This window comes from Podarcis raffonei, chromosome 10, assembly GCF_027172205.1.
Source record: "Podarcis raffonei isolate rPodRaf1 chromosome 10, rPodRaf1.pri, whole genome shotgun sequence".
In the NCBI taxonomy this organism is placed as follows: Eukaryota; Metazoa; Chordata; class Lepidosauria; order Squamata; family Lacertidae; genus Podarcis; species Podarcis raffonei.
This window is the reverse complement of record NC_070611.1, coordinates 49821347-49848490: the sequence shown is the minus strand read 5'-3', so window position 1 is coordinate 49848490 and position 27144 is coordinate 49821347. Positions and strand designations below refer to the sequence as shown.

Genomic DNA, 27144 nt, shown 5'->3' with positions numbered 1-27144 from the left:
CAACAGCTCAATTAGTGAGTCTTTTTACACAGAGAGGTATTCAAAAGTGGTATCCCCCACTTTAATAACCTAATGAAATTTGAGTATGGTATACTCTGAAAATAGAACTAAAATTATCTCACGTGTGTTTTGGGTTTTGTTTTGTTTTGTTTTGTTTTAAAAAGGTACTAAAATTGCTAGCTTCTCATCCAGAGAATTTCAGTGTATCGTCAAGATCTGATGACTTTAGCAGCTATATATTTTACCCATCATTTACAGTCATACCTTGGAAGTTGAACAGAATCCATTCTGGAAGTGTGTTCGGCTTCGAAAACGTTTGTAAACCAAAGCACGGCTTCTGATTGGCTGCAGGAAGCTCCTGCCGCCAATCAAGCCGTGGAAGCCCCATCAGAAGTTTGGCTTCCAAAAATAGTTCACAAACCGGAAGTCACTCGGTCTGGATTTGCGGTGTTCGGGAGCCAAAACGTTCGAGAACTAAGCTGTTCAAAAACCAAGGTACGACAGTACCATCCTTCAAGGACTCTTGTTGCCAAGCCTTTTCCATGCAGATTACTTCCAGGCCTCCTTATCTCATTGGCATCCTTGACTACTGCTTAGACGCAATGATAGGTCTGCCTCTGCATCCCTTTAATCAGAGCTTCAGAAATTCTCCCAGGAAAGCTTTTTCTGATATTTGCAACGCAGTCAAGTGTTGGAAGTTCTGCTTACCTTATACCTGTCACAGGCAGAGGAGCACTATCATGTACAATTGATGGCCATCCTAACCTGTACTTCTAAGTGCAATGCTTAGTTGTCCCACTACTCCACTGGCCACTGGTACGTGCTACTGTGAACAATAGATAGAGTTGTTCTCTGTTTCCATCTTTCCTTCAGCCTATTATTTTGCAGACTTTCATGTGCCACTGCTGCTAGGCTGGTATCCATTTTCTCTTTGTACACTGTCCTGGCTTCTGCCTAGACTTACTGGGCCCACTTGCCACAAGGGGTTAAGGCTGAGCTGATTACAGGGTGGAGACGCTGGTAATAACAACTTGCTGTTCAACATTCTGCTGTGAGTAACACCGACTGAAAGAGACACCATCAGACGAAGACTAGGTTTGCCCTCATTGCATTCTGTTACCCATCCCACTCATGTGGATGCTAAGAAGTTAAACAGCTTCTCCATTTTTGTACGACCAGAGTTAAACCATGACATTTTGGTGTGGCTCTTCCCCATCCCACCCCCCAGTAAAAATATAATGAAAATACTATGTAACAATTTGACTTGTAATGAGTATCCCAGAATTTGCTATCTAAGGCGAGCAGCTATCCTCTTGTGAGAAGGCTCCCATTGGACAAGATCCATAGGGAAATAAGAAGCTTGATTTTCCCTCCTCCTCATACATTCACACATATTTACTCCTGATTTGGCTTGATTTATGGGGCCTCTTTGGGAGTCCTTAAGAAAGTGAAAGAACTTACAGTGAGGGAGGGAAGTATTTGATCCCCTGCTAAGTTTGCCCCGTTTGCCCTCTGAGGAAGTAATGGCCAGTCCATAATTTTAATGGTAGGTTTATTGTAGCTGTGAGAGACAGAATAACAACAGGAAAACCCCCAGAAACCCAGAAGACAAAAGTCACTGTAGATATTTCTGGAAGTTTACAAACAGGCTGCTGTGTTTCCCCCGTGTTGTTTGCCCTACTCTCTGGCCTTGCAGCATAGAGATTCTGCTCCTAGCTGCTGGCCATGTTAGCTGTCTGTTGCTTCACTTCAGCGCCCCATTGCAATTCTCCTTGCAACACAAGAGAAGAACAAGGAAGTCACTGTCTTCCCTCCCATGTCTTTGATGCTGTACTGCAAGGAGAATCCTTGCACTGCCAGAGGGCGAGTGGCCTGAAGCCAGCGGCATGAAGAGAAAGCTGGAATAGGGCTCAGGTGTTGGCTGGTTACAGTCAGAAGCTGTCGCTAGGTGGAGACCTGGGAACAGCAGTGGCTCAGGAGGCAGTTGTTTATAGGCTACTGTACCAGCATGGGGCGACATGAGGGATGGGGACCTGTTGCCTGTACCAGAAGGTGTTGTGATGCAAAGGTTTAGCAGCTGCTGGGTTTGCCACCCTTCAGGTACATGGCAGCTGAGTGGCTCGCGGTGACCAGCACAGGCTACTGATGTCCTGGTGACCTCACAGACTGCCAGTGCTTCTGACCATATGGAGGCTATTTCTAGGTCTGTTGTGGGAAAAGATTATTGGGCAGGGGGTGTATATTTGGAAACTTGCCTCTTCTTTTCTTCCATTTTCAGTTGTGCTGCAGCTGCCATTCATAAAGCCTGAGACTTTTAATCTCATTACAATGAGCTGAGAAAAAAATGTTTTAAAAGATAATTTGTTAAAAACCCTTTTTCTTTTTGGTATAATAGATGTAAGTATATTTAAAGACCAGAAGTCTCTTGTTATGTATGCAACAGCAGCACAATGACATGTGCTCAGAAGTGGAAAGGTGATACGATACCAACAAAGACAGAAAGGCAGACGAAATTAATATAGAGAAATGGCAAGATTAACGAACAGAATAAGAGATCAGGAAGGTTAGCAGTGATAGAGTACATTCAGCAGTAAGAATTACTGGGATATAAAACGGTGAAAAAGAAGATATTGGGGGAAATAGAATATGTAGAAGAAAATAATAAAATGAACTAGGGAAGGGGGAAGGGAAGTAAAAAAAATTGTGTGTTTTACTTTTGGATTATTGTTATTGTTTAAATTATGAAATTGAAAATGATAAATAAAAATTTAAAAAGAGAGACTCTTAATCTCAGTGTTGTGGGTTCAAGCCCCACATTGGGCAAAGGTTTCCTCCATTGCAGGGGGTTGGACTAGATGACCCTCAAGGCCCCTTCCAACTATGATTCTATACTTCAAAGGCAGATCTAGGGATGTTGTCTGTTTTCTTCCTCCAGAGAAAGCTACTGATGGCTCCCTACAGAACGAAAACTGGGCCCTCAACATGGAGATCTGTGATATCATTAATGAGACAGAAGAAGGGTAAGGAAGCCAGTGCTGCTTACAAGACAAGTGGCCTTATCCACATGCTTGCACATGCTCACTTGCGTCAGTCTACTACGCTAATGTGTATGAGTGGAAAAAGTGTTCAGGAAAAAATCTCTTGAGTAGGGGTTGGCAATGTAAGTCATTAGTCTTAAAAGCCCAAGTCCCTTGACACCTTCAGAAGAGAATGCTGCCAGGGCAACATTCTGCTTGAAGCCGCCTTTTGTACCACCAGCTGCCAGATATGCCATTAGCCCTTTCCCGTAATTTTTTCACATAGTATTCAACTCTGTCTTGCATTCTTTCCCTGGCATTTCCTTTTCTTGTTCTTTTCCTTTTCTCACAAGGACAGCTTACTGCTCGATGGGTTCCTTCTTTATTGCCGTCCTTTCCCTTCTCCGTTTCTCTCTCTTTCTCTGTCTCTGCCTTCTTTTCCCTCGCTGGGAGTCTCATACTCTCCAGGCTGGTGACTACGGAGACAGGAAAAATCTCAGCTGGCCCATTCAGTGCTCTGACATTATTCAGTTCCAACTGAGGTTCTCTCAGGTATACGGATAGTACAGTAATAGCAGAGAGGGGCAAAGAAGTGTGAAGTTTCCAATCCATCCAAATCCTTAATTTCCCCCTGCCAATCTTTTCTTCTTCTTCTCTTATACACATACCCTGAACAACCCTGCTTTGAGGCATCCAGAAATCTGAGGAATGCCAAACCCATCCATGCTGAACACTATAAATAACTCTCAGTGGGCTTGCTGGCGACCTCAGGAAGGGCAAGAACAACATGCAATAGGAGTGGTGCCTCTCTGGAATGCAGCTTAGTGCTTACGTGGCTGCAGATATCTCCCCACACAGAAAATAAAGGAAGCCTTCTTCTTCTTTTCATTATTGCAACGTGGTATGGCTTCAGGCTGCGTTGTCCTGTCAGCTGTATCTCCTCGCGCCTGCCTTGCAGCCCCTGTGTCTATTCCAACCCTAGGCCTTTGTCACACTGTGAGCTCAGCATTACTGCATCACACACACACACACAATTTTGTTTTTCATACAACACCATCATGGCTCATTGGGTCTGTTCTAGTAGGTTCCATATTTTACTTGGACATTGGGGGGAAATGGATTTGCATCCTAGCTTAGCTGTGGGCTTGGGACCTACCTGAGGCTACTCAGGAGCTCCCCATCTGAATTTGTTGTGAGAATAAAAGATTTGCATCTGATGGTGTGGTCTAATCCATGGGCAGTTGTTTGCCTTTATTTATTTGTTTTCAGAAGATGCAAGGCTCATTGGTGTAATTTTTGTTAGCAGGGTAAACATTGTGAAGCCCTTTTAATATGCAAAGTGTCATTGGTGATCTGAATAATAATAATAATAATAATAATAATAATAATAATAATAATAATTAATAATTTGTTATTTATACCCCACCCATCTGGCTGGGTTTCCCCAGCCACTCTGGGCAGCTCCCAACAGAATATTAAAAACAGAATAAAACATCAAACATTAAAAAATTCCCTAAACAGAGCTGCCTTCAGATGTCTTCTAAAAGTCAGATAGTTGTTTATTTCCTTGGCATCTGATGGGAGGCTGTCCCACAGGGCGGGCGCCACTACCGAGAAGGCTAGTAATCCTATTCATGGCTAACTCCAGGTTTGAGGGGACCCTCAGCAAGCTGCCATCTGCTGGTCCACCCTTTCCCCACATTTGTGAGTCCTCTGGCATCGCTACCAGGCAACAGCACAGCAGTTGGGCTTTGATTACCACTGGGTAGCCCCCAACCATCATTAACTGCTCTCAAAATCCACTGCCTCCTAGCATGGTTACATTTGTCTTCTGCTTCTCTTTCTCTATACTGCAATGAATCTCGTTCCATCTTCTCACCCCACCCCTGCCAAAAAACCCACCCCACAGCACAGTAATGCAAAGATAATTAGCTTCTTGCCTTGTGTTGAAAAGTTTGTTAGGTGTTGCTAAAGTTTTGGGTTTCATCCAGAAAGCTTGTAAAGTGTCAAGAAAGCAAGACATGCCGAAATAAATAACGGTGGTTTGGTTTGTATGTCTTGCTTCTGAATTCTTCATCTTCCGTAACATGGCAACAGATAGCATGTTCACTATTACTCCTGTAAGGCTACTGGTGGAATGGATCTCAAGCTTGCAGAATGAATGTGCTCTTTGAAACAGGATAGTCTTCAGTAGGTGGGCTGTTTATGTTCTTCTCTGATTTTGCCCAACAGCTGTCCTTTACTGGCATGCTATATATGACTCTTTCATTTCATTCCAAAGGAGACAACAATATAGGACTTTACCTGGACGTGTTTCAGAAATAACACTTTTCCTTGCACATCTTTTTGTTACTTATTTTTTATTAAATTTATGTACCTATCTGTAGCTTGCTCTTTGCATTCTTTGCAATTCTTGTTCCTGTTGCTATCTGCATTTCTGCCTCTGATTCAAGCAAATACACTTTGGGGGTAAGATACTGACATTGTGGGAATGGCTAGCTTGGCAGACTCAATTGGCTGGTTGAATTGGGTTCTTAACAGTAGCGACTGAGGAACAAAACTGATGAAACCTTATGGCCTGCGAAATTCCAGCTGCATATTTTGTCTCTGTTCCAATGCTAGTTCTTTTGTAATCTTGTTTCTTCTGTTCTTAGCCCCAAAGATGCTTTCCGAGCCATAAAGAAAAGGATTGTAGGGAATAAGAACTTCCATGAGGTGATGCTGGCTTTGACAGTGAGTATGATACCCTTTTTTCAATAACCACAAGAACCTGTCAATTTCTTCCGACCCCCCCAACCCAACAGTATTCTGCATTTGCTTCTTGTCATCTATTGCAGGAGGAGTTATAGGGCAGAGTGCCATTATAATCATTTGATTCTGTTTACTTCAGTAGCTAAATCAATGACAGAGATAGTCTGAAGGTATATCCAAAAAAAGGTATAACCTTTGAGCGGGGATGTTAAATCTTAGATTAAGTAGTGGGAAAGCACCAAAAGACTACAAAAATATGTCGTGCATGTTTGATTTAGTCAAAAGCAAGTGGAAATACCCTGGGTACCAAAACATATCCTTATGCGTGCCTGCCATTTGGAACTTTTGCAGTGGAAATACTGATATTTCCAGTTGGGATTGCATGGGAAGGAGGACCGAAAACCCCTTCGCTGACATCTTATTTGGTTCTACAGGTCCTTGAAACATGTGTCAAAAACTGTGGCCACCGCTTCCACACGCTGGTCGCTAGCCAGGACTTTGTAGAAGGTGTGCTGGTGCGAACTATTCTTCCCAAAAACAATCCTCCGGCCATTGTACACGACAAGGTGCTGACCCTCATACAGGTGAGTGCATGAGATGAGTTGCACAAGTGTGCTCAGTTGCCTTCCTTCGCGGGCAAATAACTCCCAGCAAATTAAACAGAAGGGAGCAAAGGAAGTCAGTTCAAATGTAAGTATGGCAAGGTGCTACTTTGTGCATTAATCTCTCTAGCACTGTGTCTGCCCTTCAGGGGCTGCCTACTATGCTGCACATGAACAGTGACACAGAATTAAAATGTGACCCCCACAATATATATAGTTATTTTGAGTCTGAACCTGGGCTGAGGCACACACCCAGGTTTTTTCAGGTCTGAGTATATTCCGTTCCTTAAAAAGTAAAAAAGTTACACTCTTTACAATCCAAATCCTCAGTCAAGAAAAGCTGAATTCTGCAACACACACACATATATAGATATATTCAATTTGCATAATATATCTCATTTGCATAATTTGTTCTTCAGCATATGCTGTTTTGCATAATGTATCCCGGTGTCGGAGGAAAGAAGGTAGTAGGAGGAAGAAGGCAGACAGGGCACTGAAGCCTGCTTTCAGCTACCAAACATATTATTCAGCCACTGCTGAGGTTTCAGCTGACATAGTTGACACATTTTTTAATACCTATATTTGAAGCCATAAGGCCTAGAAGCTAAATAAATAAACAAAGGAGAGATTTTCAGGAAACTTGAATCCTGCTCCCAATACCACATTATGCATTTTTTCTGTGCTCTTACAGATTCTTAGCAATAACACACCCTGCTCTTCTCCCCCATGAGAATTTAAGAAAGGGAAGACAGATTATGAGACTGTGAGGCGGTACCTGTTTTCTATCTCTGCAGTCCTGGGCAGATGCATTCCGTAGTACACCAGACCTGACAGGAGTTGTGGCTGTTTATGAGGACCTGAGGAGGAAAGGCTTGGAGTTTCCCATGACTGATCTGGATATGCTCTCACCCATCCATACACCACAAAGGGTAAGGTTAACACTTTTCTTTCGTCATGAGGGTCTTTTTAAGCCCGTAGCTCCTGGAAGAGAATAATGCAGCCTTGTAAATAACCCCACAAAAGTTACTAGCCTGCAAGCATGTTTACTAGCTTGCTAGGGAAGAGAGGCAGAGAGCTCCATTCCTCTTGCACCAGCCTGCTACAGTTCTGTTCTAGGGATAGAGGAGGGGGGTTCCCTCTCACCTTTGGCAGCCCACTTAGTTTTCATACTTGGGGGAGAGATGCAGTGAGCTACTGCTCCCCCTTCTCCACCATCCAGTTCACAAGCCTGCATGGAATCACCTGCATGCTGTTGCTTCTTGTCTATGGCAACGAGGGAAGGGCTTAAATACAAAGCCGGTCTAATGTGAAGAGTGAAGAACCAAAGGGAAAGGCATTTGCAAAGGGGGAACAAACTGAGAGTCCAGATCTGTGTTCAAGATGTGTAGAAATTACGATTATTTCCAGCATTTTCAGCAATAATGTATGCACTGCTGTTGCTTTCAGATATAATGCTGATAGGTTTCTTTGCTATTTTATAAGATATAGCAACATTTGGATTATTGGAAACATTTGTATTTGTCTGAAGTGGTTTCCTACTTCACAATGGTGAAGAAAAGCTGGCCTGAAAGGTTTGACCCTAGTATATTTTCAGCCGTTTCTCCATTAGTACAAGACCTAATTCAGTCTCTTCAATTTTAAAAATCAAGCAGTACATTGAAGCTTACTAGAGTCCTTACTGCACATATGGAGACAAAAACCTAATTTCCACCAGCTCATTGGGACCTGTGGCTGGGGTGCATTTCATTGAAGGCAGTCTGTTTTAGAATCCATAGAGGAGGATTAATGGTCAGCCCAGAGAATGTAAGGAGGTTGGTGGGCTTCATGTCCAGCTCGTTACTGGAGAGCCAGTGTGGCGTAATGGTTAGAGTGTTGGACTAGGACCTGGGAGATCAGGGTTCGAACCCCCACTCAGCCCTGAAGCTCACTGGGTGACCTTGGGCCTGACACCATATCTTGGCCTAACCCACCTCACAGGGTTGTTGTATGAATGAAATGGGGAGGAGAACCATGTACACTCCCTTGAGCTCCTTGGAAGATAAAGGTGGCATATAAATGTAATTAATAAACAAATTACTCAGGGGAACACCAAAGAGAGCAGAAAACACAGTAGAACATTGCTGGGTGAATGAATAGAGTAGGAGGGGGGAAATATCCTTTGCCTTTTTTCAGCTGTTACTGAACCACTTTCTCTTTTATTTTACGGATTCCTCTCTAGACTGTATATACCTCAGGCTCCCCTACCGGAGTGAATTCACCAGCAGCAGACTCCCCTCAAGCAATAGAGTCTATTCTGCATCCTGTGTCTCTCCCTGTCTCTCCAGGGGCCGCCACGGATGCCCCCATCACACCGACACCAGAGCAGGTAGGTTCAACTTCAGCGTAGTAGAGATGAGAAGGCCTGGGGGGGGGACGGAGAAATGGGGGGGGGAACCTGTTTTTTCCCAAAGCCGTTTTTTTTCCAGGAAAATTGAAAAAAAACACAGTTTGATATAGTTTGAATATTCCACACACTTTTCCAATTTTTCCAGGGTTTTTCTAGGGCTTTCCATCTCTACAGTGTAGTGATATTATTGCAATACATCCAGCTTGCGGGGTGCCCCCCCCCCCGTGTTCCACAAGTCATTCGATTCCTCATATGGAGAAGAGACTGTTTCATTAAAAGGAACCCTGCTTCTTCCATGGTTGCAAGTTCCACAGTTACAACAGTAATGAAAATGTGCCTGAAGGAGCAGTGTCAGAGGTCTCATTTGTTTAGCAAGGGTATGGCCAGGTCCTAATACACACACACACACACACACACATGTATGCATACACAGATATACATCACAGGCAGCAGGGTGGGGGAAAGCCTGTCTTTGGAGAGATCAGATCGTACTGGGCTAGGTCAATCAATAGTCTGATAGTACAAGGTAATTTCCTGCGTCCTTCTCTAAGAGTGGAAAGTCCAGCTGGACGTAATGGCTGTATTTGTGCTTTCAGATTGGGAAACTACGCAGCGAGTTGGAAGTGGTGAATGGGAATGTGAAAGTGATGTCTGAGATGCTCACGGAGCTTGTGCCAGGACAAGCTGAAACCTCCGACCTTGACCTGCTCCAGGTAGGAAGCGGCTGCAGCACAAGTTTGCCTCTGCTGCTGTGAGTAAGGACTTAATTTGGTTTGGGCCAGCAAGTGCTGAGGTGGGCTTAGCTTATGCCGACAAAAATAACCCATCACGCCAGTGACTCGAGCAGTAGGAATGGATTTTTAGCCCGGGCTGGTTACTAACTGCCACTTGTTAACCTAGGCTGTTTGGTTCAGTTTTCACAATGTACGTTCTCTTGCCATGGGTAGGAGCTGAACCGGACATGTAAAGCGATGCAGCAGCGTGTGCTGGAGCTGATCCCCCGCATCCTCAATGAACAGCTAACAGAGGAGCTGCTCATTGTCAATGACAACCTCAACAACATTTTCCTGCGCCACGAACGGTATTCCCATGCCCCTCCCCTGCTCGTTCCCCTGCCCACACCCCCTTGCAAGCAAAACAGCTTGTGTAAGCCTTCCACCTGAGCTCATCTGCTCACCTCTCTCTTTCTCATAGGTTCGAACGGCTCCGATCTGGCCAGCCTGCTAAGGTGAATGAGTGTTCCTTCCTTTTAATGCATGCTAACAAGGTTTTTAATGATCTGTTGAAAGCCGCCCAGAGTGGCTGGGGTATAAATAAAAAATTATTATTATTATTATTATTATTATTATTATTATTATTATTAATGTTTCTTAGAAGGGTAAGATAGTAGCACATTAGAACCAAGGGGCACAGTCCTCAATGTGGCGGATTCAGATATTTTGTCTTATTCTTGGTGAGGCTGATTCCATTATTTCCAAATTTCTCAGAATTTTTGGGGTCATGAATGGTGTTTTAGATTTCCTCAGTTATTCAAAACTCGTGGCCTCCCAAAGCAGAACCATGCTGGGAAAGCGTGGCCAGATGGGTGGGGTATAAGTAATAAATGATGATGATGATGATGATGATGATGATGATGATGATGATTGGTTAGAAATGCTGTGAGAATAGTTTCAAAATAGTGAAGCAAACTTTTTGTCTCTTTTAAGCAGCTAAACAATGCAGAAAATGCAAGCAATTTGATTGATGTGGGACCTAATGCAGTAGAAAAAAAACCAGAAGCCGCCTCCACGCTTTCATCTCAGCTTGCAGAAATGAGTGAGTAACTTACCTGTGTTCCTTCTGCTGTGTGGTTTCCTTGTCTGCCCCCTACCCCAGCCCCATGATTCTGGGAGCCACTACCTCACCCACCTGTCTTCTAGCTTCTGTATCTTTCCTTCTTTATGCTCCCTCAGTCCTTGCTTTAAAAACTTCAGAATTAATTTAATATAAGGTAGCAGAATCAGTCATACCAAGCCAGCAAATGTATGCAGATGTTCATAACTTACCCTGATAGCAGCACATGGGATGAGTGGGTTGGAGGGAGAGGAGAGGTATTTTACAGAGGAGGCATGGCACATGCAACCCTTCATAAAATTATCCTTACCAGCAAAAAGAAATGAAACCTCCTGTGATCCTATTTTCAGACAGGTATGTATTATGCTTTGCTGATCTGAACGTGTGTTAGATGTTACCTTCTTCTTGACTTTTTACGCCTTTCAGATCTGGGTTCCGGCAGCGTCAGTGCAGGACTGCAGTCCCTCAACAATTCTGGCAAGCTGGAGGAAGAGTTTGACATGTTTGCACTGACCCGAGGCAGCAACTTGGCCGATCAACGCAAAGAGTAAGTGACAGCACCTGCTGCTGCAAATTAGGTGTTGTATACAAGGGTTGCATGCTGGCTGTTCAGGCTTAATAATGAACGTTCATTCATTCATAACTCAAAACAAGAGAAGTTATGCAGGTTTGCATAATGTATAGAAACAGAGGAATTTGGCTTTTGGTGCAAAATATGGTTTATATCCATGCAGAATTGTTATTTAATTTTTTCAAAAGCAGGACTTGTTTTGCTAGAAACTATGGCCCGCTGCCCCTTGATATTTTTTTCATGTGATTAAGCAAATCGATAAGCCCTAAATTCTAGTGTATCGCAAGTAGGAAAAGGAGAAACTGAAATCAAGGGTGCTTGTCGGATGAATAGTATGTTTAATAAGAGATACCAAACAAACAAGCTTGTACTCAGCAGGTGTAGTTGAAGCCTCCTAGGGACTTGAGTGCCAGCGCAGAGCCCTTTGGGGACAAATAGTTTCTATTTCCAGTGAATTGCTGTTAGATACTTTGTTTTCCAAACTGTGTTGGCTCAGCCCTTCTTATGCCCAGTTTTTCAGGATAGGAAAAAGGCTACATGTTTGTCCCTGCTCTTTCGCCAGCTTCCATTTCCCTTTTGCATGGTTGCTTGTGGTGCAGGAGTGAATCTTCCAATGTCACACCCATCTTTCATTTTCCAGTCTGAATGTTCTTTGGTGGTGGAGTTCAAAAGCAGACTGTCTGTACTGTTTAAAACCCTGGTCTTTTAGGAGACTGATTTGTTTTGGTTTTGTTTATTGCTGCTGCTGTTGTCCATTCCCACCAGAACTAATGAAGGCAGACTTGAGCTTTCATTAGCACTTAACTCTCTCCACTACTCTTCCCCCCCACCCTTGTCTGTTATGTTGTCATTCTCTAATGGCTTCCAGGAATTTTAGCAGCAGCGAAATGGATAATTTATTGTTAACAGCGTGGGCCAAATGGAGAGCAGAGCTGTGTTTCAGTGCTGCAGATAATACTCCAGGAGAGTAAACACCAGCCATATCCAATACTTGTATTTTGCTTCTTGCGGTTGCCCATGCTTGCAGCCTGGAAAAGGAGACAAACCTCATCTCATGATGCGCACCTACTTTACTTAGCATTGCTTCTTTCCATTACAGAATTCATATGATTTTTATATTTTGCTTTAGTATTTTCTTGTACAGTCCCCAGAGGGAAATAGCTATTGTGGTACTAAGTAAATAAATGCATTTTAAAAAATTCTCTGGGGTAACCTAGAGTGAAAGTTTCAAGATTTTGGAATTTCCCTTTCCTCCTTAGTTTTGAAAACAAATCTCACACATACAAAAATGAGTTGAACTATGTGGGGAGGGGGGGTTTAAAGCAGGGAATGAATATCCCTGTAAAGAGGAGGTTTGCTTTCCCCTGCACCATACATTATCTGTATCTTAAGTCACATACCTTGTTTGCTCCTGCTGTCCCAGTTACAATGATCTAGATTTCTTGAAAGCCAAAATGTAAGAGTAGGCCAAAAGTTCTCCAATGAAAACTTTTTTGCGGAACTTGGAGACAATTTCAAGGATTCACATCCTTCTTTTCACATCCTTATGCCTTATTTCACAGCCACCACATGGCAGTAACAGCTGAAGCAGTCAGTGTTCCTTCTGACAGCCACAGTCTTTTCCCCCAGAAGCCACTTGACATGCTATACCATGATGTACCATTGAGCTGTGGGGGTTTCTGGGAAGAAGGGCCATCAAATGTTTTCCCCAGAACGCTTCCCCTGTGCAACAGGACTTTATGGTGGAACATCAAGGGGATGAGGAATTGATGGCCAGTGACTACTGAGTGGATCTTACCATGAAACATTCCCCATCTCCTTTACTTCCCGCAAATGGGATGACTCTGACACTTCAGCTAAACTCTATGAAGAAGTTCCTGAGGTCAATTTCACCTGAGCCATGAATTCACCAGTTGGCTTCAGGGCAGCCACTATTCTCACAGCCACCCTTTCCCCCTCCATCCCAAATCTGCAATATGGGGTTGATTATAATTGCAACCTATCTTTCAGGTTGGCTGCCTTAAAGATTACTGGTTAGAATTATGCAGAGCACTCTGCATGCTCAGGAAGTAGTATATAATGCTAAGCATGGTTATTCCTTAGAGGACTTAGGTGTGGAAGATCTGGTCTTTCCATTGTACTCGGCAAATTCGGCCTTGTAGTTCCAAAACTCACAGATGTGTCTGAGGGAAAAGTCCTAGGCTCGGTAATGCAAACCTGCAAGAAGCTTTTCAGTGACCCCTGCTGATTGTAGAAACAGATGTTTGTTTTGGGCATGTGCGGTTACGCTTGAGCACGAAATGCGCTCCACCCCCAACACTTAGCAAACCGGGCTGGGAGCCAGTATCCTTCTAATTGCCGTTGCTGCAGCTCTTTCTGCCGCTGAAAGGGCTTATAATTCTTGACTCACAGATTGCCCTCGCAAAGAGCCAGTCGAGCACACCAGACACAGGGAGAAGGATGCTGTGTACCAGGCTGTCCAAATGTTGTTCTCAGCAAACGGTTTGCTGAGTGCGGAGTGGAGTCGATTTGTGCAGAAACAAGGCAGAGAGCGAGAAGGCTGGAAGCAGCTGATCTTATGCTGAAACCCAACCTCTTGGCGCACACTCCAGCCACTCTCCTCCCAACCCTGGAACTGAGCACTGTTAACTTCTCCAGCAAAACCTGATCCTCCTGTGACGGGTGTGATCTTTCCGATAAAGAGGCTCCTTCTATTTATTCCTCTTTCTCCAACTGGACTATCTGCCTCCTACTTTTAACTTTCTTGCCAGCAAGCCATCTCAGGACTGTCTCTTCTACAGCCCCTCATGCTCTCCTGTGCCTTTTTCCCCTTCCCTTCCTGCGGCTTCGCTTCCAGACCGAAACCCTTTTTGTGGGCAACCACCACAGCTGGCTCGTGCGTCTTCCCAGAGCCCCATGAACATCTGTCTGCAGACTTTCTGGCAGCACCTCAAACCCTTCTTGCCCTTCTGCCTCATCAGCCGCATGGTGGTGGCACTCTACTTCATCCTTGACGCCATTGTGCACAGCGGGCCCTTCACGGACGAGCTCTTTTTTGAAAAGTTTGAGCAAAAGTGGCCCAACCCCTTGGCCCCAGCAGGGAACGGTTCCCGGTAACCATGGGAGGGACAGAGACATGGCTTGGGGGAGCTCACCACTGGGATGTCATCGCCCAAGGAAACTTTGGCCTTCCTGTGTAAGAAATAATCTGCATAGATTGGAGGGTGAGGGCAAAGGATGGGTGGAATGGTCTTGAAACTGAAGGTATTTCTTGCAGGAAATGGGGCAGTTGTGATGTTTGCAGAGGTCTTGTTGTAGCTGTGCATGCACTGATTAATCAGAAACAGTTAAGTCTGTCCAAGCCCATCTGCACCGCATAAGTTTGCCCACCATGTCTCCCGAAACAAAATAGAAATGTGGAGGGATGTAGAATTATTTTAAGGGCATGTGCTTAGGTAGAACAGAAGTGCATTCAGGTTTATGTGCATGTCACAGTTCTGCAATAGTGTAGAAAAAGTGCAGAATGTGACAAGGAGTGCAGAATTTAGTTTTCTGAGAATCCTAGCTTTCTCTTTTCCCCCCCTTTTCATATATAAATGGCACTTTTCTAGTCCCTGTGTCTATAAAGCTCTGCTTGAAAGCATGGAGGCAATGTTTGCAGAAATCTCAGGAGGTGGAGAGGTGGTTGGGTTAAAGCTTCGGTGTCCTCCATATTTCCTTGACTCCGCTCATAATTAGCAATACCAGACTAAATCATTCAAGATTGTAAAGATCACAGCAGCTGTTGTACAAAATAAGAGAAGTTATGCATATGTACTTCATTTAAACACTATAGGGTGCAGAAATTTTCTTGGTCCAGAATCTGGAATGTCTGGGCACAGAATGTTGTTGTTGTTTTTGTTGTTGTTGTTATTGTTGTTATTTATATGTCCTTACTTACTTCTACACACAACTCTAGATGTGTGGTGTATATTAGCAATGAAGGAGTTGTGTATGGTCTGAGTATCCTAGTATGCGTATAAGGTATGTGATAGACACATTTCCTTATACCATTTTACCTTCCTTCAAACCCTTGAGGGCAGCCCCTCTTTATGTTACAAGTTGGGATGGAGAGAAAGGGCTTGCCTAGAACCACCTGGTACATGGCTGAGCTTGGATTTGTTACCAGCCCCAAAGCTGACACAGCGCTAGGCCATGTTGGCAAAACCCACAATAAACTCTCCCCAGACTCATGGAATATTGGTGCAACTTTAGGGCTTGTCCCTGTTTTAGTGGGATCTCTAACTAGGCATATATACATGTGTGAGCTAAGGTAGTATAATAGCAAAAGCTTTGGGTATAGATATAGATGAGCCATGCTAAAATCCACTGTTCAGCCATAATGCTCACAGGGCATCCTTTTGGGCAAGTCACTGGTTCTCAGACTAACCTGCCTTGCAGGGATTTGTTTATTATTTGTTTATAAATTGCATTGCTCACTCTTTCATGCATTTGAGCACTCATGGCAGCCAAATAGATAATCGTCACATTTGTTGGGATTCCTAAGTACAACTGAGCCATGTTTCACTGGTTCAGACCTACTTCAGAACGGGCAATGTCCAGGTTCCACCACCTGCAACCTGAAAACCTTTTATAATGCTATAAACTTTTCCATGGCTGTCTGTGACTATTCACAACCGCTCCCCTGTTCTTACCCTGGTGCTCTTCATTTCTTTCTCTGTTTCGTTCCATCCTCAAGTGATCCCACCCAATCAGCATCACATATTAGACCCAATGGCATCACGGTGCTGCGATTGATCCGATTGGGCTATGAACTTATGTCACGAAGGGCAAAGAGTGTCCATTTAGAAATAAGTCAATACTTCAGATAATGATCACTTAGACTATCCTAGCCCATTAGGGCTCTTGCTAGCACATGTGCATCCAGCCTGAAAAATTGCTGAATGGTTAGTAAGTGGCCTTTTGATATCAACATTTTCACAAAAATTATTCCAGCTTGGCCCTGCTGTCAATGACAGAGTGTGGGGTTGACGTTCAGCAGATTTCAGTCACTCTTCCTTATGACAAAGGATGTAAATGATCCTGTGTACGTAGGAAAAGCAGGATCCCCAAGCACATCCATTTTTTATATCTAGTTTAAAAGAAGATTCCATAGTGCATAACCTTCAGTAGCTTCTCTGCTTGTTTTTTTTGTCATTGACCTGTTTCTCTCTTCCAGGGTGAAGTATGAAGACCCTCTGGCCAGGCAAGGACTAGCTGGAGCCTTGGATGCCCGGCAACAGAACACAGCAGCGGTGAGTTGCTAACTATAAAGATATTCCATGAGCACTCAATGTAAAAGATGAGCCCCCTGCCTTCCCAAGACGTCAGCTGTAGGTCCATGTATACCATGATGCCCTCCATATGGGGTTTTTGGGGGCACTACAACTCCCAAAATTCCTGACCATAGACCAGGCTGGCTGGAGCTAGTGGGAGTAGGACCTAGGTCATTGCTCACTCAGTTCATCAGAGCAGCTTTGTAGATTAATTACATAGTTTCATGTATTTTCCTATCTCATTAACACCTAAACATGGACTCACACATCTCCCCTGTCCCCACAGCGGTAGTGGCAGAACATGCAACTGCACACTATTAAATCATAAGTACCTAATTGCACAGCACAAAACAACAACAACAAGCAAGCAAGCATCAGCATATCAAGCAGTTTATTTAAGAATTCAGTACATACAGAGAACTAGTAATGTTTTGAAACAATTCTCGATCAGTAAGACAAAAAAGTAAAAATAATTATAATTCAGTAATACTCCGGTCATTTTCAGTTACTGCTGATGTGTATTATGGTTCTGAGCTGTAACAAGTTAGTTGTTGTTGTTGTTGTTGTTGTTGTTGTTGTTTAGTCGTTTAGTCATGTCCGACTCTTCGTGACCCCATGGACCAGAGCACGCCAGGCACTCCTGTCTTCCACTGCCTCCCGCAGTTTGGTCAGACTCATGCTGGTAGCTTCGAGAACACTGTCCCACCATCTTGTCCTCTGTCGTCCCCTTCTCCTTGTGCCCTCCATCTTTCCCAACATCAGGGTCTTTTCCATGAGGTGGCCAAAGTATTGGAGCCTCAGCTTCAGGATCTGTCCTTCCAGTGTTCACTGGAAGAACAAGTTAGTAGCAGCTATCAAAACGCAAGATGTAAAGCCTTAAAAACCTAGCAACTAAATAATCATTTTAAAATCACAAAAATACAGTAAAAAGAGGTTGGGGGGCTGTAATTTCTAGGGGATCCACCCAGGGGCTAATACAGAGGTGGGGGGCCTTTTCCAGTCCAAGGGCCGCATTCCATCCTAAGAAACCTTCCAGGGGCCACAAGCCAGTGATGGGATGGGCTTGCAGTGGTGGGACCGGAGGCAAAGGTGGGCAGACCAAAGGATATGACTTGTGTCATCATACTGTAGGCTACATTCCAGCCACACAAAATTAGAGGTTTCTTTCCCCTCTCTCTTGTCTCTCTGTCAAGAGATATTATTAAGCCACTTGAGAAGGGTGTGGAGCAGTCTGGCAAGGAATGCAGCCGGATTAGCCCCTGGGCCAGTGCATTGTTAAGTATATGAGGTTGGACTAACTACGATCACACAGGCTTTAAAATCCTGCTTCCTTTCAAGGTCTGGGTTAGAAGGCTAGCAGGCCATCCTTCTTCAACTCAGACCTTCCCATCCATAGGGAAAGAAACTGGTTTGGGATTGTACACCTTTCTATCCCCAGAGGCAATGCAACTATATCTTTGTGGTCATAAGCCATGAGCTCAGTTTGGGGTTCTCCCGCACTCTGTTTGTGTCTCAACAAAAATGGGAAGGAGGAAGGAAAATTTCCAGCTCTCTTTAATTTGTAGGAGAGGGGAGCTGCTCTCCCTTCTGAGCTCTTGAGCCCTTTATCCTGGAAGGCACCTGCATTTCTCCCTACCCTGCCCCACATTTCCCACCTTTTCCAGCTGCTTTGAAAGCAAACTCTCTCTCAATTAGCCGGAGCCAGGTGCTTCCACTGATGGAGCCCCAATTGCAAACTGGATGATGCGCCAAGGAATGGTGAGAATGTGTCGCTGCCAAGGAAGAGCAAAATAGAGGCTGCTATGCAAGGGTGCGGTGTTGGCTGAACAGTGTGTGAGGACAGACATCAGAGAAAGTAATGTGGCTGGGCTGGAAGTCAAGCAACCTCTCCCAGTAATAAAATCCTCAGTCCATAAGGCTTCATGAACTGGACAAGTCTTATTAACACAATGGAAGAAAACAAGGGACCGTTTTTAAGCCTTATATTCTCATCAACATAGTGCAACAGTGCAGAATATTTTCCCCTCTAAGGGGGGATTCCCTCGGAGGAAAATAGTTTGTGGCTGCATGCCCAAAGTGGGCAGGGCCAACACACAGAATGAATGGGGCTAAAGCATGCATATTTATGTACATCACATGCTTTCTGTCTGACACACATGCCTCTACTTTGCCTTCCTTTTTGTGCACTGAGCACACAGAATTGAAACATGGCAGTCTGGCCATGAAGCCAGTTCAATGCAAGTTTTGATAGGGACATATATTGGAGTGTCAGAAAGAAAGAGAGGCCTGAGGCCTGGCTAGGCTTGCAATACATCGGGAAAACTCCTGACATGTCCTGGCTTCCAGATATAAAAATGGCGTTGGGGAAATTTTGCCAAAGCATCAAAATGTAAGGGAAAACCCAGATATATGAAAAAGCAGTAGAAACAGGTCCAAAAGCTTAACATCACTATTTTGCAGGGAGGTCTCCCCTAAAAAGCTCAATACTTAACAATTTTGGGGTCTTCCTAAAAAAAAGTTCAACAACTTTGTGGGTGTCAGGAATTTTACTTTTTGAAATCTGGGAACCCTAGGCCTGGAAGGCTAGAGATTTTCCATTCCTGCCTTAGTAGGATAAAAACTGATCTCTGAATCCATTAGCATAACCCCCGCCCCCACCGCCACCGCCTTTTTCAGCTAGCTTCACAATCCAGGGATCTGTACCACAATTATACAAGAAATATCCATAATCCGTTGCTGTCTTTTCCTCCTGCACTGGAGACTAGAGATGTTTCTCCCACCAGGTGAGAACATCTATGGGATGAGGGGTTAGTACTACTGGCCAGCTCTTAGGCTGCCACATCACAGAAGGGAACTCATGAATGACACACCATTTTCCATATCCTCCATGCAGCACCAACCCTTTCAGGATTCTGCCACTTTTGCTTGTTTTCTCCACAACACCCAATAAGAGCCAGCTCAAGGGGAACTTACACTAGTAACGTGATCAGTATTGGGCTTTCTGTCATTTTGATTTCTGTGGTTCCAAATTCAATATATACAGTTGAACCGGGAAATAGCTACAGGATTAGAAGACCGATTGAGATGCTTTGTCCAAGGTGTGCCCACACACTGTACCAACTGGCTTGTGTATGCCTGCCTTCCCTCTGTCTTGGAAAGCTCTTCTAGGGATAAAGGAGGTCTTGGTTTCATTTTCTTAAATTGTGTCGCTCCATCTCAAACCTCAGCACATCTCCAGTTATGCTAACCAGTCTGGTGGAGAGCTTTTACCTTGGCAGAGGAAAGGTTAGGCAAGAATAGCTCAGGATCTTGAGAAATGGCTTTAAAGGGATCTTTTCTTTCTTGGGTGAGATGGAGTCTGACATTTTGCTTTTACACTTTTTCTTTGATTTGGAAGCAAACTTTCCTACACTTAATAGCAAGAAACCGCTTGCTTTTACTTCTCCTTAAGGTAACCTATGGGAATTACTAGTTCTCTTCTGTGCTCTTGTGCTCTCTCTCTCTTTTAAGCAGAAATTCCTTGTTGCATTTAAGGATCTGTGAATTTGGGAGATCATCTAATTGCTGACAAAGGCAGGGGAGAAGAAGTTCTTCACAGTGAAAGGGAAAATCTCACTTTTGAAAATTCACTATTATAGAGATCACTTTTGTCACCTTAAGCAGTTTCCCATAACTTGGGATAGCCCAGGGTCCAATTTTGGAAGGAATCATTGTAGGAAGTAAGCCTTTCTCCTTGCCATACCTACCTCTTCCTCATTTCCTGGAATTACAGTATAATTCCAGACAATCCAATGTGTCACACAGGCTCTTCCCTTCTATTTAGGATCAAAACAGAATTCTGTTAGACTGCATATGCAGGTTATATGCTCAGTAGCAATAGCTCAGCTCTTCACCTAAAATACCAAAGAATTGATGCATGGGCTTCTTTTTCTTTTTTTCAGTAGATTTTATTAAAGTTTGATAAAAAGTATACAATGGTTAATATCAAATAGCCAAGAAACTAATCTAAATAAAAACACAATCCAAAAATAGATTGAAAAGAAAAGAAAGAAAAAAGGCCAGGGGAGGAAGAGAGGAAAAAAGAAAAGAATAGAACTTCCAATTCTTCATCTGTCAGCTATATATAGAAAAATATTCAAGACATCCACTCCAGGATAACACCCAACAATTCCTCTTTCTATAAACCAATAATTTATTCAATCTTCATGCAAATCCACTTCAATTCTTTTTCATGCAAAGGAGTTTCCAATCTTTAGTAAATATTGACAATGATTTTTCTCTTAATTGCACATGTCAACTTCACCCTCTCAGCTAAGTCCAATAGTCTTAGCATAGCCTTATGTTTCCATGGGTGTTAAGATTGTATGAGATGCTTTCCTGGGTCCCACCAGGGTCCATAAAGTGATAATCCAGCGTTTGGTTTCTAGCCATAACTAGGTGTCTGCTGCTGATAATTCACAAGCAGAGCATATGAAGGTCATGGCCATTAGCTGCTCTTTGTCTCAAACAGATTATCTTCCATGAAATTGTTTTAAGCAACTTGAAGGTGGCATGCTGGAGATGGGCAGGCACATTCAAGTACCCAAGATGCAGACATTCAGGAAGGCAACCTCCAATGCATGCCATCCACTGAAGACAGCCAGGAGTTCACAGATAGGCCAGGTGGACCCTGCATGCCAGTCCACCAATTCTGGGCTTACTACCAGACCCAAGATGTGCTCCAAATTGGAGGTGTAAACATAGCAATTTTCTAAAGTGACAATATGAATGGCAGGGGTCCAGACAGCATTGCATTTAACAATCTCACTGAATTTTACTTTAAAGTGAAACGAACCCTTTAAGAACAGGAAGGGTGAGAGAAAGTGAATGAAGAATCCTTAGCAGATCTGACATGCCACATCCCAATTGACTAATAATGATGTACCTGTTTCAGTTGCGGTAGAGAGAGCATTGAGTGGCATTAACATCAGGAAGTGGTGGCAAAATGTTAAATCCACTGAGGCACTTTCCTGTGTCACTGGAATGTGGTTCAGCATGTGCAAATTCGCTGCTTTCATTCAATAAAATCAGAAGTTTCTGATCCTCTTTGATTTATGGAGGGAAAGCTCGAAAAACAGGATGGTGTGTCCTGAATTGACCAGGAATGCAAAAGACTGCAATATTGATATTTTTGAAATGCCATGGCTACAGGGAGTTTGCTCTGTGGTATTTGAAGTTCACTGGAATACATTGCAGTTTGTGATAGGCAGCTTGTCACAATTCACCAAAATCTAATCCTGTATTTAAAAAATGCTTGCCCCTTCAGAATGTTTCATGCTAAGAATCGAAATAAGAACTTTTTTCATGTTGTGTTAATAAAGACTAAAAAACAGCTAGGGCTTCCCAATTGACTTTATTTTATTTATATCCTGCCCTTTTTCCCAAAGTTGCCCAAGGTGGCATAATATTGGATAATACTATGTATGCACGATAGATCTTGTGGCTGAACAACTTTGCCATCTTTGAGGGTCACTTCTGAAACTACTGCTTAATTGATACCACCCATGAGACCCAGTCCATGACGTAGCTGTTTATCAGTGTCATTCGTGGTCAGGTGTAGGCCTAGGCCATTTGAAAGGTGAACCTGAGAATCATCTAACCATTCTCAAGTGATGTTGGAATTAGCTAAGAAATGGATTCCCATCAGATACTGGTCCTAAAAACAGTGCTAAGTAAAATAAGCGGCTGTCAGTTAAGAGAGCATTTTTGCAAGGATGGGTTTCATTCATGCTCTTCCCTGCCTTTCTTTGTTGTTTTCCCTTTCTCTGCCAGGTTCCCGTCCCCCAAGCTGCCATCATGGAAGATATTGAGCAGTGGCTCTCTACTGATGTGGTAAGTAACGTAGCCAAAGCACTTACTTATTAGTGATGGCTGATTATGAACGTAGTTATTAGGTGAGTGGTAGAGCCTAAAACCCCGAAGAGCTGCCACCAGTCAGTTTCTACAGTACTGAGTTAAATGGACCAGTGGTCTGACGTAGTATGAGGCAGTTTTCTATTTTTAAATATCTGTAATAGATGCTCAGCAGAGCTACCTAGAATCAGCCTTTGGGTGTTCTGTCTCTGGAGTTGGGGTCCTAGCTCAGGGGTAAAGCACATCAGAAGGTCACAGTTTCACATCCCTGGCATTTCCATGTAGGGCTGGAAGATGCCTGTCGGAAACCCTTTTGCAGGAATAGCCAGAGTGATGCCCTCCAGATGTTGCTTCAAACTCACATCATCTCTGATCATTGCCCACACTGATGGAAGTTGGAGTCCAATAACATCTGGAAAGCACTACATTGCCTGCCTCTATAGCCAACTTCACTGAGCTACATGCATCAGTGGTCTGGCATGTCATTATGCAGTTTCCTTTGCTTCTAATGCCCCTTCCCATTCTTACTACTTTGCAAACTACTATAAGCACCCGCTGCTTGCAGTATATTGAGCTAAGGTGTGGTTTGCATTGCCACACTATCTGCCGTGGGTCATTTCATTTACACACACCCCAGTCCAGGATTACATCATCGTAAACCCCAAACATGACCTGAGTTTTCAGTTCTCACATAACTAGTTTGCCATGAACCAAATGCAGGCCAAGCATAGCTGAAGCTGCCTGCCACAGGAAAGTTGGTTGTGTGAATCAGCCTCCTCACTTACTGGCTAAAACAGGGTCTGCTTTTTCCACTGTCTTGTCTGTTCTGATATTGGTGTAGAACTAATTTCTCTGCATTTCATCCTTTCTGAAAGGCAGTGACTGTTGTTTGACTAAAATGGTAGTTTGGGGAAGTAGACTTTTGGTATCCATATGTCATCCTGTTTCTGCCTTAAAATGCTGTCTGTATCTGCTGGTATGGGTAAGCACACACTAGATCCCTGTCACAATAAAAATTGGATTTTCTGTCCATGTAATTAAGCCCTGCACACTTTCTTTTGATCTGCCATAATTTCCACACTTCCTTGTGTTCTCTTTTCTCAGGGAAACGACACGGTGGATCCAAAGGGTGTCACCAGCGAAGGCAAGTTGCTAGCAGACCCTGTGCCCTGCCTTTGAGGGCTACGTTTCCAATGAATTCTTGCAGGCGTAGGATGCTGTCTGCTGATTGATTCCATGTCTATGCATTTATCCATGTCTATGCATTTATAATAAAATGCATCCATGTCTATGCATTTATAATATGCATAGACATATTATAATATGTCTATGCATCCATGTCTATGCATTTATAATAAAAATTTCTATGAATGAGCAATCTGTGCAAATGGCTTCTCAATCTTTGGGATTTTTGAAAAATCCCAAAATGTGGCTCTCCTTGCACAGATCTGTTGGGATGTATTGCTCCCATGTTTAATCATGTAGAAATGAAGGTGTTGTGTTTATAATTGGCACCCCTGAACAGTGAATGTGAACTATCAATCTCCAAATGTATCTGGAATTATAAATGTGTCCAGTCCATGGAAACGATTACATAAGAAGCAATGCTCAGGGCTTTTCCAACTCTTGATTTGATTCCTCATTCTCCCTTTTTTCTTCCTTGCCAGAGTTTGACAAGTTCCTGGAAGAGCGAGCAAAAGTGGCAGAACGGCTGCCTACACTTCCCAGTCCCCCAACTGGAGCTCCTTCCTCCAACAGCAGCTCTGGCCCTCCGCGGAAGAAGGACAAAGAAGAGGAGGCGATGTTTGCTTTATGAACCCTACTGTGGACTGGTGTGCTGTGGTTTCAAGAGGACCTGTGTGCTGCACTGCACTCCTCTTTCTTGGGGTAGGAGAGGAGGGAAGCAAAAGGAGAGTGTGTTGGGGAAGAGACACCTTTCCCCCACCACCCCTTTCCTCTCCTCCTGCCTCCTTTTCTAGGCTGCTTTGGGGTTAGATTAATCATTGCTGCATTTGGGGGCGCAAGAGAGAAACAAGTGGGAAGGGTTTGCAGAGCTGCCAAATGGGTCGCCGCCTGGTGAGTCGACGGGCTTGGGTTTCCTTCTTTGTGGGCAAGACAGTTTCGTTGTTCCTTTTGTGATGAAGAGACTATTAAGAAGCCATGCTGGAAATCGGTAGTGGGCTCTGTAGTTTCTTACCAGCCCTACAGGCAGCTGCACTGCGTTGTAAAACCAAGCAGCTCGTCTGTGTGTTTTCCATCCTTTGCCCTCCCCTGGATGAGCAGGAACGATGGAAACCCTTTGTAATGACCAGAGAACACTGTTGGGAATAGGGTAAAAACCCCAGTGGGCCTCAGTTGCAACACTGCCTGTTTTGTAAGGACTGCTTTGAGAACACCCAAGTTTACTGTAGCCAGCCCAGGTACCTGTCTCATGAAGCACCACAGGGAAGGAGGCATATGTCTTCTCAGTGGTACCAAATCCTTCTAAAACTGGGTTCTTCCTGCCTCCTAAAGAGGAACATCCAGGAGGCAGCCTCTCTTCTGAAATTAATTCATACGGCCCCCATTGATCATGATCTCTCTATCCCTGCCATAACCTTCCCTTAGAGCTCCTCCTCACAAACTATCCCTCTTTGCTGCAGAGGCTGGACACTTTTTGTGCATTATCAGAAAACACACCGAGGAAACAGCGTTCACTGTGTTAATGGGTGGAGCTTGTTGGGGTGAAATACCAAATTATTCCATGTAACTGGGAGACTTGCCTTTTATATTCCTTATTAAAGACAATATTTGACTTCACTAGAGATGTGCGTGCTTTCACTGAAGTGTGGGCTGAAGTGAAGGCCCAAGACAGGGGTTGATCATCATGTGAGCTGCACACAGGTGGTCTGAAGCGAGCGAGCTACCACCATTCCTGTGGAGCCTCTTTTTATTGAGACAAATATGCAAGCTAGGCAGATACATTTTTGGCTGTGACCTTTACACATCTTCCGTCCCGATATCGTGGGGTGGTAAAAAGCTATTTTGGCACCTGTTCCACGGCGTCATTTTCCCCTTGCACTGTGTATGACGAATGGAGACAAAGGTCTCATGGAAAAGGGTTACAGACAGGACACCGCAAACTGCTGAGATCGTGAAAGGTCAGGCAGAGGTGGAACGATGTACAGACAGCTGTGGCTTGTCGGGGGGGGGGTTGCCCTGCACCCCAAGGTCACGCGTGCAGGCCGACCGTGGCTGCCTGCTGGTGGGGAAGTGTGCTCCCTCCGGACCCCACTGCCCCACTCCGCGATATCCCTACAGTGGGCCTTGCATCCTGGCATAAAATGTCACCTTGCAAGGTGCGGAAGAGGGAGGAGCAGGAGAAGATTCTGGGCTTCTGAGCAAGAGATGGTGGCTCTGCATCCTCAAGAGAGTCCTGTCTGGGAAGGCAGTGGAAGGAAAGGAACAATGGTGCTCTTGCTGGTATCAGACACCATCTGTATTTACTACTAGAGCCATCACATCCAAACTAAAAATAATTTCTCTCACACTTTTAATATTTTATTTCGTTTCAAAGGTACACTTCATCACTCAACAATTATAATCCTAGTCTACAACATCGATGAATTCCCACTCACTCAACCTCGGTGTTTATAATTGCAATTACATGCAATTGTGTTTGTTAAATTCCATCATACCCAGTTTCATCCTTTCAAACAAAGTTCTTATATGTTCTGCTATTTTTTTTCCTTAGACTTCAAACCCCACTGTGGACTTTGCATATGAGGAGTTTTATTTTAGATAGACCCGAAAAGGTTTTCAGTCCTCTTTGAAAGATTCTAAACTTGTGGCTCTTATCACCGCTATCAGTTTTGCCTTCTCTGTGTATTCCATGATTTCCATCAGCTATTACTCCTGATCAAAAATATTGTAGGCCTGGAGAGCATAAGATTTCTGTCCTGCCTCTGTCCATCCAGAGCTTTCCATTCATGACTGCTGAACTAGTTCCCTGTGGTGGGGATGGAGGGGCCAAGCCACAGTGCCTCTTAAAATGGCTCTAGGAAATTGTCTTCCACAAAGCCATTCAACCAGGCACCATTGCCAGTGGCTCAGGGACAGGGCTCAGGGAAAGCCAGTGTTCACAGGCAACAGCTTCACCCTTTTATACTTTTCTCACACAAAAAAGAACTTCTGTTTAGAGCGGGAAACCCAATAAATCAGTGTACAGAGTGTACATAAAGTTACACATTATTTCACTACATGTAGGCATGTCATAAAGAAGGCTGATCGCCGAAGAATTGATGCTTTTGAACTATGGTGCTGGAGGAGACTCTTGAGAGTCCCATGGACTGCAAGAAGATGAAATGTATCCATTCTTAAGGAAATCAGCCCTGAGTGTTCACTGGAAGGACAGATCGTGAAGCTGAGGCTCCAATACTTTGGCCACCTCATGAGAAGAGAAGACTCCCTGGAAAAGACCCTGATGTTGGGAAAGATGAAGGGCACAAGGAGAAGGGGACGACAGAGGACGAGATGGTTGGACAGTGTTCTCAAAGCTACAAACATGAGTCTAACCAAACTGCGGGAGGCAGTGGAAGACAGGAGTGCCTGGCGTGCTCTGGTCCATGGGGTCACAAAGAGTCGGACACGACTAAACGACTAAACAACAAGGCATGCCACTATATGCTAGGAGCTATTGGCCAATCGCAACCTATCTACTTGCATAATTCCTGGGAAATACATCCGGATAAGATTGCCACTTCTTGTGACAGACTTTTTCTTCATGCATAAATCTTGT

General features: G+C 44.0%; 1 protein-coding gene across 4 annotated transcripts in view; it reads left to right on the top strand.

The window, feature by feature from the left end:
- Nucleotides 1-25166, top strand: part of TOM1 (target of myb1 membrane trafficking protein) — a 30594-nt gene extending 5428 nt beyond the window's left edge. For 2 of the 4 annotated variants that reach the window (XM_053407431.1, XM_053407434.1), the window contains exons 2-16: nucleotides 2936-3020; nucleotides 5672-5750; nucleotides 6203-6352; nucleotides 7165-7299; nucleotides 8589-8735; nucleotides 9353-9469; nucleotides 9704-9837; nucleotides 9951-9984; nucleotides 10463-10571; nucleotides 11016-11136; nucleotides 16379-16454; nucleotides 18171-18233; nucleotides 22287-22346; nucleotides 23472-23511; nucleotides 24035-25166. In XM_053407431.1, the coding sequence (XP_053263406.1) occupies nucleotides 2936-3020; nucleotides 5672-5750; nucleotides 6203-6352; nucleotides 7165-7299; nucleotides 8589-8735; nucleotides 9353-9469; nucleotides 9704-9837; nucleotides 9951-9984; nucleotides 10463-10571; nucleotides 11016-11136; nucleotides 16379-16454; nucleotides 18171-18233; nucleotides 22287-22346; nucleotides 23472-23511; nucleotides 24035-24183 (1499 nt within the window). In that variant the 3' untranslated portion in view covers nucleotides 24184-25166. The remainder of the gene's footprint in view (nucleotides 1-2935; nucleotides 3021-5671; nucleotides 5751-6202; nucleotides 6353-7164; nucleotides 7300-8588; nucleotides 8736-9352; nucleotides 9470-9703; nucleotides 9838-9950; nucleotides 9985-10462; nucleotides 10572-11015; nucleotides 11137-16378; nucleotides 16455-18170; nucleotides 18234-22286; nucleotides 22347-23471; nucleotides 23512-24034) is intronic. The other 2 variants (XM_053407432.1, XM_053407433.1) reach the window with 2 other exon arrangements.
- Nucleotides 25167-27144: the final 1978 nt, after the last annotated feature.